Source organism: Hyla sarda, chromosome 5, assembly GCF_029499605.1.
Source record: "Hyla sarda isolate aHylSar1 chromosome 5, aHylSar1.hap1, whole genome shotgun sequence".
Taxonomy (NCBI): Eukaryota; Metazoa; Chordata; class Amphibia; order Anura; family Hylidae; genus Hyla; species Hyla sarda.
This window is the reverse complement of record NC_079193.1, coordinates 10,888,392-10,902,775: the sequence shown is the minus strand read 5'-3', so window position 1 is coordinate 10,902,775 and position 14,384 is coordinate 10,888,392. Positions and strand designations below refer to the sequence as shown.

General features: G+C 44.3%; 1 protein-coding gene across 4 annotated transcripts in view; it reads left to right on the top strand.

Annotated features, from left to right (window-relative positions):
* ATG9B (autophagy related 9B) overlaps nucleotides 1-14,384 on the top strand; it is a 53,723-nt gene that overhangs the window by 18,798 nt on the left and 20,541 nt on the right. For 3 of the 4 annotated variants that reach the window (XM_056518844.1, XM_056518846.1, XM_056518843.1), the window contains exons 2-5: nucleotides 5,017-5,153; nucleotides 6,681-6,726; nucleotides 9,098-9,160; nucleotides 12,852-13,019. In XM_056518844.1, the coding sequence (XP_056374819.1) occupies nucleotides 5,045-5,153; nucleotides 6,681-6,726; nucleotides 9,098-9,160; nucleotides 12,852-13,019 (386 nt within the window). In that variant the 5' untranslated portion in view covers nucleotides 5,017-5,044. Of the gene's footprint in view, nucleotides 1-486; nucleotides 592-5,016; nucleotides 5,154-6,680; nucleotides 6,727-9,097; nucleotides 9,161-12,851; nucleotides 13,020-14,384 lie in introns of those variants that run through there. The other variant, XM_056518845.1, reaches the window with a different exon arrangement.

The window sequence follows — 14,384 nt, the reverse complement described above, 5'->3', positions numbered from 1 at the left end:
GTGTTGTGGCTTTTTTCTTTGTCTCTCAGGATAGCCTTGTGGTAGGTATTAAGCTTTGTCTCTCAGGATAGCCTTGTGGTAGGTTTTAAGCTTTGTCTCTCAGGATAGCCTTGTGTTACTTATGCCTGTCGCAGAGGATAGCCTTGCCTTGGCTTTTCACTGCGATAGGATAGCCATATGATGCCTTGTCTATCGCAGAGGATAGCCCCGCGGCTGTCAGTGCCTGCTGAGAGTTGTAGTTTTTCAACAGCTGTGTAGAGCCACAGGTTGGAGGCCACTGCTATAGGGGCTCCTGTCATTGTGACATCAGGCATACGGTCACCCGTCCCCTGAGGATAGCCATATTTTCACTATACATATAGAATTCCAGTAGGGTTAACACCATCTTTTTCCACAACTGGGTAATTATACGCTGCGTTGTAATTGGTCGCTGTTTGCTGGGCGGAGCCTGGATGTTTGTTGTCCTCAGGCGGCGTCTAGACCGTAATCACGTTAATTGTAATCACCTGGACTGGGTGCAGACGGGTGACATCAGCGGGCGACCTGACAGGAGGATTACACCGAAACCGACTGAAGAGACGACACTGACAGGTAAAGCCGGGCGTCATGTCTATAGTTCTCTTACGGGAGAACAGGACCCCTAACTATCTAGCAGAATTTCGAAGGCAGCTCTGGAGCACTGATGGATAGTAAAGCAGTGGTCTCCAAACTGTGGACCTCCAGATGTTGCAAAACAACAACTCCCAGCATGCCCGGACAGCCGTTGGCTGTCCGGGCATGCTGGGAGGTGTAGTTTTGCATCATCTGGTGGACCACTATAGTAGAGCTTTTTATTTATGTGCATTTTATGTCTGAAATGATGTAGAAAAGCCAGGCTTGACTATAGAGATGAGGTTCCCCTTATGATATTCAGGCGTCTGAGAAAGCTGGGTAACCAGCGCCTCCATGGAGGAGACATCGGTAACTGGGTAGAGGGATATAATAGTTGTCCACCCAGCTTATCCAAGACCTCTTTTGATTTTCAGATTTTTAGGCCAAATGTTCATTGGAAGGAGTATAAATAAAGTTTATTTAAAGACTGTCTAAAAGGAAAGCTGTCTATGTTGCCCCCAGCAACCAATCAGAGCGCAGCTTTCATTTTTCATTCAGATATATAAAAAAGTGTGTGTGTGTGTGTGTGTGTGTGTGTGTGTATATATATATATATATATATATATATATATATATATATATTCACATACACACACATATACAGTCTTTGTTGCCCATAGCAACCGATCACAGCGCAGCTTTCATTTTTCATTCTGTTCTTGGAAAGTTAAATTTGTGCTGTGATCGGTTGCTATGGGCAACAAAGACAGTTGTTTATGTATATGTGTGCCATATATATATATATATATATATATATATATATATATATATATATATAATTATTATTTTTTTTTTTATATATTATATGTGTCCTTAGTCACTGTGTTGAGATCGCCCCCAGGGGTAGCATTATGTTTACCATTGTGAAAAGAAGAGCCCCCCCTGGGTTATCCAGGAAAAAACTTTTTTTTTTTCATATATCAACTGGCTAAAGAAAGTTAAACAGATTTGTAAATTACTTCTATTAAAAAATCTTAACCCTTTCAGTACTTATGAGCTTCTGAAGTTAAGGTTGTTCTTTTCTGTCTAAGTGCTCTCTGATGACACGTGTCTCGGGAACCGCCCAGTTTAGAAGAGGTTTGCTATGGGGATTTGCTTCTAAACTGGGCGGTTCCCGAGACAGGTGTCATCAGAGAGCACAGAGACAGAAAAGAACAACCTTAACTTCAGAAGCTCATAAGTACAGAAAGGATTAAGATTTTTTAATAGAAGTAATTTACAAATCTGTTTAACTTTCTGGAGCCAGTTGATAAATAAATACAAAGTTTTTTTTCCTGGATAACCCCTTTAAGGACTCTCTGTCTGGTCGCAGTATAGGATCCATGAGCGCAGGCCGGTGTCAGGGAGCCGGGTGACACTTTATACGTCACCTTTTATACTTGTTTATCTGGAAATTGCACGTGGCGATCGTTTCTGTGTCACTAGGCTGACAGCCAGGACACCGTGTGCCCTCAGCCAGGGAAACCTCCAGGAAAAGCTAAGAATAGCGCCGTTCGGATCAGCGGGATCGGACTGGCTTGATGATTCTTCGATGTGGATCTAGTGTTTAACCCCCCCCCCAAAAAAAATAAAAAAAATCTGTGCGCCGCTTCTCAATTACCACAGTACCATGTAAAGTAGTGTTTCCCAATCAGTGTGCCTCCAGCTGTTGCAAAACAACAACTCCCAGCATGCCCGGACAGCCTTCGGCTGTCCAGGCATGCTGGGTGTTGTTGTTTTGCAGCAGATTCTGTTTTTCTGGGCATTGTATCTAAGCTGCTTATGTGGAATATGGTCTGCTGAGCAGTGTATCTAAGCTTATCATGTATAATACTGTCAAGTATCTAAGTCTATGATTTCTTATACCGTCTATAACCAGGTCCCACGTGATACTGTCCTATGAACTGCTGTAACTAACTCTATCATGCATGATACTGTCTGCTGCCCAGTGTATCTAAGCTTATCATGTGTAACACTATTTGCTGAGCATGTATAGATGCTTACATTGCGTGATACTGTCTGTATCTAAGCCCATCATCTCATACTGGTGGCTGAGCTAATCCTATTAGGATTACATACTATCGTGTGTGATACCGTCTACAGAGCAGCGTATCTCATCCATTGCTGCCACGTCTGTTACTGTTTGCAGAGCAGTGTATCCAAGCCTATTCTGTGTGATACTGTCTGCAGAGCTGTGTATCTAAACCTAACTGGTGTGAAACTCATACACACAGCACTGCTGTATCTAATTTTATCAGGTGTGATACTGTCTGCAGTTTTGCAGCAGCTGGAGGCACGCTGGTTGGGAAACACTGACGTACAGCGTGCAGCAGTCTGTAGACATCCGAAATTCATAAAGTTTATGTAAACACTGGGATGATTAAGGTTATGCTGGCAGTAGTAGTCACCCCCCCCCCCCCACACTATGTTTTGTCAGCGGAGTTCTTCCTGATGAGAAAAGTGCAGGAATGAGACCTCTGGATTCTAGAATTCTGTAAAAACAACATAATTGAACATCTTGGCCAAATCCAACACAGTTCAGTTTGGAACGTTACAGATTTTTTAGCAAGAAGAATGGATATTTTGTCACTTTAAACAGATTTGTAAATGACTTCTATTTAAAAATCTTAATCCTTCCAGTACTTATCAGCTGTTTTATACTCCACAGGAAGTTCTTTTCTTTTTAAATTTCCTTTCTGCCTGACCTCAGTGCTCTCTGCTGACACCTCTGTCCATTTTTGGAACTGTCTGGAGTAGGATAGGTTTGCTATGGGGATTACTTCTTCTCTGGACAGTTCCTAAAATGGACAGAGGTGTCAGCAGAGAGCACTGTGGTCAAACAGAAAGGAAATTTTTAAAAGAAAATAACTTCCTCTGGAACATACAGCATCTGAGAAGTACTGGAAGGTTTAAGATTTTTAAATAGAAGTAATTTACAAATCTGTTTTAACTTTCTGACACCAGTTCATTTACAAAAAAAGTTTACCAGTGGAGTACCTCTTTAAACATTGTTTTTGGCAGCTTTCAGAATTAAGCAATCTCCGATGATCTTTACAGATTGGCTTACTGTAAGTGCAATATGTAGATAATAGTGTATTTCAGAAAGGCACTTGTTCAGCCTTCTTCTCTCTAACAATGGCAAAAAAAAAAATCCTTCTTGGAGATGAAGGCTTGTAGCACATTATCCTCACAGCGTACACAGGAACATTGACTTGCTTGTATTGCTGGATTCCACCTAGTGGTTACACACGTGGTCTTGGTAGATGTATGCCCAGCAGGAGCATGTGACTCCGGGAAGAGCCAGGCCTGGACTAAAACTAACACTTTGGGGTCACAACCAGAGCTACACTTAGAAATCTGCTGTTTTTTTTCATGGCACTGATCTCATATTTACCAGCATCTCCTGCTGGTTCAGTTCATGTTCTCGACTCCAGTCTCAACCAGAGCTGCATTCAGAAATTTGCTGCATTCAGAAAGTTAAAAAGATTTGTAAATTATTTCTATATAAAAATCTCAATACTTTCAGTACTTATCAGCTTCTGTATGATCCACAGGAAGTTCTTTTCTTTTTGAATTTCTTTCCAGTTTCCACAGTGCTCTCTGCTGACACCTCTGTCCATGTCAGGAACTGTCCAGAGTAGAAGCAAATCCCCATAGCAAACCTCTCCTGCTCTGGACAGTTCCTGACATGGACAGCGGTGTCAGCAGAGAGCAATGTGGTCCAACTGGAAAGAAATTCAAAAAGAAAAGAACTTCCTGTGGAGCATACAGCAGCTGATAAGTACTGGAAGTATCAAGATTTTTATATAGAAGTAATTTACAAATCTGTTTAACTTTCTGGCACCAGTTGATTTAAAAAAAAAAAATGTTTTCCAGACCCTTTTAAGGTCACTGATCTCATGTTTTCCAACATCTCCTGCTGGTTCAGGTTCTCATCTGACCTCTAGTGACATCCAAAGCTGCACTTAGACATCTGCTTGCACTTTCAAAGCACATTTCTCAGCATCTCCTGCATGTTCGGGTTCTGTGCTGGACTCCGCTTGCAACAAGAACTGCGCTCAGAAATATGGTATATTTTTTTTCCTGGCATTTATCTCACATTTTCCAGCATCTCCTGCTGTAGTTTGTTTTTGTTCATGGCACTGATCTCACATTTCCCAGGATCTCCTGCTGGTTCAGGTTCTGTTCTGAGCTCTAGTCACAACCAGAGCTGCATTTATAACATCGGTGCCATAAAAACAGTTATTCCCATCTTCCAGTACCTTCTGGTTCAGTTCCTGTTCTGATGTTAAATTTTCCTCCATCCCTTACTGGTTCAGTGTCTGCACTCAGATCCAGATCTGCACTTTGATGTTGACCCCCCAGTGATGATTTTTGTCTCCCCAGCTGAGCCGGAGCGGGCGATGTCTTGAGAATGGAGCCGCAGGAGCAATTCCGAGAGTATCAGAGGTTAGAGGACTTTGAGGAGGACTCACCGCCGGGAGAGGAGGACTTACTGGTGCACGTCCCGGAAGCCGTAAAAGGTAGGAGCCCCACCAGCATTAAAGGGGTACTTTGGTGGAAAACCTTTTTTTTCTTTCTGGTGCTAGAAAGTTAAACAGATTTGTAAATGACTTCTATTAAAAAATCTTAATCCTTCCAGTACTTATTAGCTGCTGAATACTACAGAGGAAATTATTTTCTTTTTTGGAACACAGAGCTCTCTGCTGACATCACAAGCACAGTGCTCTCTGCTGACATCTCTGTCCATTTTAAGAACTGTCCAGAGTAGGAGAAAATCCCCATAGTAAACATATGCTGCTATGGACAGAGATGTCAACAGAGAGCACTGTGCTCGTGATTCAGCAGAGAGCTCTGTGTTCCAAAAAAGAAAAGAATTTCCTCTGTATTATTCAGCAGCTAATAAGTACTGGAAGGATTAAGATATTTAAATAGAAGTCATTTACAAATCTGTTTAACTTTCTGGCACCAGTTGATTTAAAAAAAAAAATATATATATATATATATGTTTTCCACTGGAGTACCCCTTTAAAGGGCCCCTCTTCTTCCTTTTTGTTGCTGTGTGACCATGTGACTTCTGCAGCGTGACATCATTATGAATGACCACCTCGTGACGCGGTGATGTCATCAGCAAGTGGAGAAAAACAGATAAAAAAAATAACACTGCTTTTTTTTTTTTTAAAACTGTGTCACTCTTGTCCTCAGTCTGGATTGTAATGCCACTCACAACCTGAGGATAAGTGTGGTGCTGTTATTGAAAGAACTCATCTTTGTGTGTGTGTGTATTTTTAAAAAATTCTGGATAATCCCTTTAAAAAAAAATGGTAATGCAGGGGCGGGGCGTAGAATACACACTCCGCCCCTGAGGGGCTATGCAGTAGATTTAACACAGTCAATCAATGTTACCTGAATTGTATCATGATGTGTGAAGTCTAGATAAGTGTTCCTTTAAAACGTGGCTCTCCAGCTACTGCAAAACTACAATTCCCATCATGCCCTGACAGCCGTAGGCTGTCAGGGCATGATGGGGATTGTAGTTTTGCAGAACCTGGAGAGCCAAAGATTGAGGAACACTTCCCTAGATTAAGGTGATGCATTTAAAAACGTAAGAAAAATACATACCTGCTTAAAAATTGCAGCGCCACACCTGTCCATAAGGTTGTATGTGGTATTGCAGCTTCACTTCTATATGTCCGAACAGCAATACCTGACGTGGGCCATTTTGGAAGAAGGCCACCATGTTATTTGTGCAAATTTATGAAGTTAAGCGCACCACATAATAAATATTTCCGCAGCTACTGGGAAAGGTCGCACACTTGCGCAGCTGGTTTCCCAATGCGCAAAAATCTGCACTCTTGATAAATCTCCCCCCCCCCCCCCCTATACAGATACGCGACAAAATGTTAAATAAAAACAGATGCAAAAAAAAAAATAATAATTACAAAAAAATACGTTTGAGGTCCGAAGACCCCAGTCTTATAAATAACACAAAGTTTTGCGCTGTGGGTTGTATCCGCTAATTTATTTGATTATTTTTTTTTCCTCTTCAGATTCCTGGCATCACATTAAGAACTTGGATAACTTCTTTGCCAAGATATCCTTTCCGGTGGCGCCGATTACCGCACAAAAGTTGCGTGTCATGTGACTGGGTAGGGGATTGTGGGAAAAAGGTTTGTTAGGCCCGGTATCAATGCTTAAAGGGGTACTCCACTGGAAAACTTTATTTTATTTTTATTTTATTTTTTAATCAACTGGTGCCGGAAAGTTAAACAGATTTGTAAATTACTTCTATTTAAAAGTCTTAACCCTTCCAGTACTTATCAGCTGCTGTATGCTCCACAGGAAGTTGTGTAGTTCTTTCCAGTCTCACCACAGTGCTCTCTGCTGACACCTCTGTCCATTTTAGGAACTGTCCAGAGCAGGAGAGGTTTGCTATGGGGATTTGCTCCTACTCTGGACAGTTCCTGACATGGACAGAGGTGTCAGCAGAGAGCACGGTTTTTCAGACTGGAAAAAAACTACACAACTTCCTCTGTAGCATACAGCAGCTGATAAGTATTGGAAGGGTTAAGATTTTTTTCATAATTTTTTTTAATAGAAGTAATTTACAAATCTGTTTTACTTTCTGGCACCAGTTGATTTAAACATTTTTTTTTCCAGAGGAGTACCCCTTTTAACACACAAAAAAAAAGTGTTGAAAAAAAAAAAAAAGTCACAAATTTATTGTGCAAAAATCTTAAAAAATACCCAATTTTTGGTGCAAAGATGAGGCTTGCGCAAAATTTTGTGACCACTTTTTTATTTAATTTTTTAGGCATTTTTTTTGGTGTTAAGCATTGATAAATTTCCCCCGACTATGTCCTTGGTTAAATTATAGTCAGCGACTCTGTTATTTCACCCATCTGACCCCTGACTATAATTTAACCAAGGACATCGGGGGAAATTTATCAATGCTTAACGGTCAGTGGTCACACGGATCTCCCACACTGCTTAGATGCAGTAAGCCATATTGCAGAATAGCCAGGCAGGCATGTATACGGAGGGCCGGGAGGAACAGCTTTACCCAAGTTTATCAGTAAATTTTTTTCTTAAAACAGCGCCACACCTGTCCTCAGGTTGTGTGTGGTATTACAACTTGGCTCCATTCACTTGAATGGAACTACGCTGCAATACCGCTCCTAACCTGAGGACAAGAGTGGCGCTCTTTCTGCAAGAAGGCAGCTGTCTAAGCATTTAGATGCCATTGGCGCTATTTACCATACCCTCTAAGGCAGTGTTTCCCAACCAGTGTGCCTCCAGCTGTTGCAAAACTACAACTCCCAGCATGCCCGGACAGCCAACGGCTGTCCGGGCATGCTGGGAGTTGTAGTTTTGCAACAACTAAAGGCAGACTGGATGTGAAACGGTGATCTAAGGGAGTTTCACTGCTGGCTAGCACCCTGTACCCATATGTTATGTTATAGAGGGCGTTTTAACCCTTGCTCATGTGAGATATAGGGTATATACCACGAGGGGTTACTCCGGTGGAAAACGTTTTTTTTTTTTTTTTAAATCAACTGGTGCCAGAAAGTTAAACAGATTTCTAAATTTACTTCTATTAAAAAAATCTTAAGCCTTCCAGTACTTATTAGCTGCTCAATACTTTAGAGGACATTATTTTCTTTTTGGAACACAGAGCTCTCTGCTGACATCACAAGCACAGTGCTCTCTGCCGGCGTCTCTGTCCATTTTCGGAACTGTCCAGAACAGCATATGTTTGCTATGGGGATTTTCTCCTACTCTGGACAGTTCTTAAAATGGACAGAGATGTCAGCAGAGAGCACTGTGGTCATGATGTCAGCAGAGAGCTCTGTGTTCCAAAAAGAAAATAATTTCCTCTGTAGTATTCAGCAGCTAATAAGTACTGGAAGGATTAAGATTTTTTAATAGAAGTAATTTACAAATCTGTTTTAACTTTCTGGCACCAGTTGATTTAAAAAAAAATAAATAAAGTTTTCCACCGGAGTACCCCTTTAAAGGCTATGCCCATCGGTGCAACCAACATTCTAAATTGTTTCCATTCCTCTTTAATTAAAAAAAAAACAACAACAAAAAAAATAGGTCTTAATTAGGAAGTTCTGCTGTAGGATCTGACTACACAGGGTTTGTTTGTAGTCTGTTGCCGTGGAGACACATAGGTCTGTATAGAAGCTGTAGAACAGTAGGAGTTTTTTTGTTTTTTTTGTATTAAAGTTAATGGCAGATTTGCTTCATTTTTTAATTTAGAGACATAAAGACTATGGTGGCAATGTTGGCCGTGGGAAAAAAAGATTGCGCAGCCAAATATTGCCGCAACGCGCTTCTTGTATCACATCTGATAAGTGAATGGAGTTGCGTTGTGACTTGCAAGTGGCCACAGCCGTGATGATGCTGCCCCCCGGTGGTGGCACAGTTCTCCTGTTTTTTCCCTTAACTTCGCGCTGCACATTTACCATTTCCACCAGAAGAATGGCTTCGCCTGCATGGTGCTCTCCGACTTCTTCGAACTTGTGTAAGGCGAAAACGTCTCATATTTATCACTACTTCACACCTTTCTGCTGTATCTAAGCCTTTCCTGCGTGTTATTGATGTATCTAATCATGTGTGATACTGTGTACTGAGCCTCTGTATCTAAGCATATGGCATGAGATACATTCTGTTGACTCTCTAATCGAACACTGTCATGTGTGATACTGTGTGCTGAGCCGCTGTATCTAAGCTTATCATGTGTGATATTTTCTCTCGAGCCCACTCCCCAGATTGTTAGCTCTTGTGGTCACTCCAGTATAACATCTCCCCCCGGTATAACATCTCCCCCCCCCGGTATAACATCTCCCCCCCCCCCGGTATAACATCTCCCCCCCGGTATAACATCTCCCCCCCCGGTATAACCTCTCCCCCCCCCCCCCCCCCCCGGTATAACATCTCCCCCCGGTATAACATCTCCCCCCGGTATAACATCTCCCCCCCTGGTATATCCTCTGCCCCTGTATATCCTCTCCCCCTGTATATCCTCTGCCCCTGTATATCCTCTGCCCCTGTATATCCTCTGCCCCTGTATATCCTCTCCCCCTGTATATCCTCTGCCCCTGTATATCCTCTGCCCCGGTATATCCTCTGCCCCTGTATATCCTCTGCCCCTGTATATCCTCTGCCCCTGTATATCCTCTGCCCCGGTATATCCTCTCCCCCTGTATATCCTCTCCCCCTGTATATCCTCTGCCCCTGTATATCCTCTGCCCCTGTATATCCTCTGCCCCTGTATATCCTCTGCCCCTGTATATCCTCTGCCCCTGTATATCCTCTGCCCCTGTATATCCTCTGCCCCTGTATATCCTCTCCCCCTGTATATCCTCTCCCCCTGTATATCCTCTGCCCCTGTATATCCTCTGCCCCCTGTATATCCTCTGCCCCTGTATATCCTCTGCCCCTGTATATCCTCTGCCCCTGTATATCCTCTGCCCCTGTATATCCTCTGCCCCCTGTATATCCTCTGCCCCTGTATATCCTCTGCCCCTGTATATCCTCTGCCCCTGTATATCCTCTGCCCCTGTATATCCTCTGCCCCTGTATATCCTCTGCCCCTGTATATCCTCTGCCCCTGTATATCCTCTGCCCCCTGTATATCCTCTGCCCCTGTATATCCTCTGCCCCCTGTATATCCTCTGCCCCTGTATATCCTCTGCCCCTGTATATCCTCTGCCCCTGTATATCCTCTGCCCCTGTATATCCTCTGCCCCTGTATATCCTCTGCCCCGGTATATCCTCTGCCCCGGTATATCCTCTGCCCCGGTATATCCTCTGCCCCTGTATATCCTCTGCCCCTGTATATCCTCTCCCCCTGTATATCCTCTGCCCCTGTATATCCTCTGCCCCTGTATATCCTCTGCCCCTGTATATCCTCTGCCCCTGTATATCCTCTGCCCCTGTATAACATTTGCCCCTGTATATCCTCTGCCCCTGTATATCCTCTGCCCCTGTATATCCTCTGCCCCTGTATATCCTCTGCCCCTGTATATCCTCTGCCCCTGTATATCCTCTGCCCCGGTATATCCTCTGCCCCTGTATATCCTCTGCCCCTGTATATCCTCTGCCCCTGTATATCCTCTGCCCCTGTATATCCTCTGCCCCTGTATATCCTCTGCCCCTGTATATCCACTGCCCCTGTATATCCTCTGCCCCTGTATATCCTCTGCCCCTGTATATCCTCTGCCCCTGTATATCCTCTGCCCCGGTATATCCTCTGCCCCGGTATATCCTCTGCCCCTGTATATCCTCTCCCCCTGTATATCCTCTGCCCCTGTATATCCTCTGCCCCTGTATATCCTCTGCCCCTGTATATCCTCTGCCCCTGTATATCCTCTGCCCCTGTATATCCTCTGCCCCTGTATATCCTCTGCCCCTGTATATCCTCTGCCCCTGTATATCCTCTCCCCCTGTATATCCTCTGCCCCTGTATATCCTTTGCCCCTGTATATCCTCTGCCCCGGTATATCCTCTGCCCCGGTATATTCTCTCCCCCTGTATATCCTCTGCCCCTGTATATCCTCTGCCCCTGTATATCCTCTGCCCCTGTATATCCTCTGCCCCTGTATATCCTCTGCCCCTGTATATCCTCTGCCCCTGTATATCCTCTGCCCCTGTATATCCTCTGCCCCTGTATATCCTCTGCCCCTGTATATCCTCTGCCCCTGTATATCCTCTGCCCCCTGTATATCCTCTGCCCCTGTATATCCTCTGCCCCTGTATATCCTCTGCCCCTGTATAACATTTGCCCCTGTATATCCTCTGCCCCTGTATATCCTCTGCCCCTGTATATCCTCTGCCCCTGTATATCCTCTGCCCCGGTATATCCTCTGCCCCGGTATATCCTCTGCCCCGGTATATCCTCTCCCCCTGTATATCCTCTGCCCCTGTATATCCTCTGCTCCTGTATATCCTCTGCCCCTGTATATCCTCTGCCCCTGTATATCCTCTGCCCCTGTATATCCTCTCCCCCTGTATATCCTCTGCCCCTGTATATCCTCTGCCCCTGTATATCCTCTGCCCCTGTATATCCTCTGCCCCGGTATATCCTCTACCCCTGTACATCCTCTCCCCCGGTATATCCTCTGCCCCTGTATATCCTCTGCCCCTGTATATCCTCTGCCCCTGTATATCCTCTGCCCCGGTATATCCTCTGCCCCTGTATATCCTCTGCCCCTGTATATCCTCTGCCCCTGTATATCCTCTGCCCCTGTATATCCTCTGCCCCTGTATATCCTCTCCCCCGGTATATCCTCTCCCCCGGTATATCCTCTGCTCCTGTATATCCTCTGCTCCTGTATATCCTCTGCCCCTGTATATCCTCTGCCCCTGTATATCCTCTGCCCCTGTATATCCTCTGCCCCTGTATATCCTCTCCCCCGGTATATCCTCTGCCCCTGTATATCCTCTGCCCCTGTATATCCTCTGCCCCTGTATATCCTCTGCCCCTGTATATCCTCTGCTCCTGTATATCCTCTGCCCCTGTATATCCTCTGCCCCTGTATATCCTCTCCCCCTGTATATCCTCTGCCCCTGTATATCCTCTGCCCCTGTATATCCTCTGCCCCTGTATATCCTCTGCCCCTGTATATCCTCTGCCCCTGTATATCCTCTGCCCCTGTATATCCTCTGCCCCTGTATATCCTCTCCCCCTGTATATCCTCTGCCCCTGTATATCCTCTGCCCCTGTATATCCTCTGCCCCTGTATATCCTCTGCCCCTGTATATCCTCTCCCCCGGTATATCCTCTGCTCCTGTATATCCTCTGCCCCTGTATATCCTCTGCCCCTGTATATCCTCTGCCCCTGTATATCCTCTGCCCCTGTATAACATTTGCCCCTGTATATCCTCTGCCCCTGTATATCCTCTGCCCCTGTATAACATTTGCCCCTGTATATCCTCTGCTCCTGTATATCCTCTGCCCCTGTATATCCTCTGCCCCTGTATATCCTCTGCCCCTGTATATCCTCTGCCCCTGTATAACATTTGCCCCTGTATATCCTCTGCCCCTGTATATCCTCTGCCCCTGTATATCCTCTGCCCCTGTATATCCTCTGCCCCTGTATATCCTCTGCCCCTGTATAACATTTGCCCCTGTATATCCTCTGCCCCTGTATATCCTCTGCCCCTGTATATCCTCTGCCCCTGTATAACATTTGCCCTTTCCCCCCATGCAGCCAGTTCCTGTTCGTTGTTACTTTCACCACTTTCCTGTTTCATTGTGTGGAATACGATGTCCTCTTTGCCAATAAACCCGTCAACCACACACACTCGGGGGTCAATCCTGACCGAAACAAGGTGACCCTGACTGATGCCATTTTGCCTGCCCAGCAATGTGCCCTCAGGTAAGTGCCAGGCTCAGCAGAATAGTGAGTACAGCCCTGGAGTGTAATACAGGATATAACTCAGGATCAGTAATGTAATGTATGTACACAGTGACCCCACCAGCAGAATAGTGAGTACAGCTCTGGAGTATAATACAGGATATAACTCAGGATCAGTACAGGATAAGTAATGTAATGTATGTACACAGTGACCCCACCAGAAGAATAGTGAGTACAGCTCTGGAGTGTAATACAGGATATAACTCAGGATCAGTACAGGATAAGTAATGTAATGTATGTATACAGTGACCTCACCAGCAGAATAGGGAGTACAGCTCTGGAGTATAATGCAGGATATAACTCAGGATCAGTACAGGATAAGTAATGTAATGTATGTACACAGTGACCTCACCAGCAGAATAGTGAGTGCAGCTCTGGAGTATAATACAGGATATAACTCAGGATCAGTACAGGATCAGTAATATAATGTATGTACACAGTGACCTCACCAGCAGAATAGTGAGTACAGCTCTGGAGTATAATACAGGATATAACTCAGGATCAGTACAGGATAAGTAATGTAATGTATGTACACAGTGACCTCACCAGCAGAATAGTGAGTACAGCTCTGGAGTATAATACAGGATATAACTCAGGATCAGTACAGGATCAGTAATATAATGTATGTACACAGTGACCTCACCAGCAGAATAGTGAGTACAGCTCTGGAGTATAATACAGGATATAACTCAGGATCAGTACAGGATAAGTAATGTAATGTATGTACACAGTGACCTCACCAGCAGAATAGTGAGTACAGCGCTGGAGTATAATACAGGATATAACTCAGCATCAGTACAGGATCAGTAATATAATGTATGTACACAGTGACCTCACCAGCAGAATAGTGAGTACAGCTCTGGAGTATAATACAGGATATAACTCCGGATCAGTACAGGATAAGTAATGTAATGTATGTACACAGTGACCTCACCAGCAGAATAGTGAGTACAGCTCTGGAGTATAATACAGGATATAACTCAGGATCAGTACAGGATAAGTAATGTAATGTATGTACACAGTGACCCCACCAGAAGAATAGTGAGTACAGCTCTGGAGTGTAATACAGGATATAACTCAGGATCAGTACAGGATAAGTAATGTAATGTATGTATACAGTGACCTCACCAGCAGAATAGGGAGTACAGCTCTGGAGTATAATGCAGGATATAACTCAGGATCAGTACAGGATAAGTAATGTAATGTATGTACACAGTGACCTCACCAGCAGAATAGTGAGTGCAGCTCTGGAGTATAATACAGGATATAACTCAGGATCAGTACAGGATAAGTAATGTAATGTATGTACACAGTGACCTCACCAGC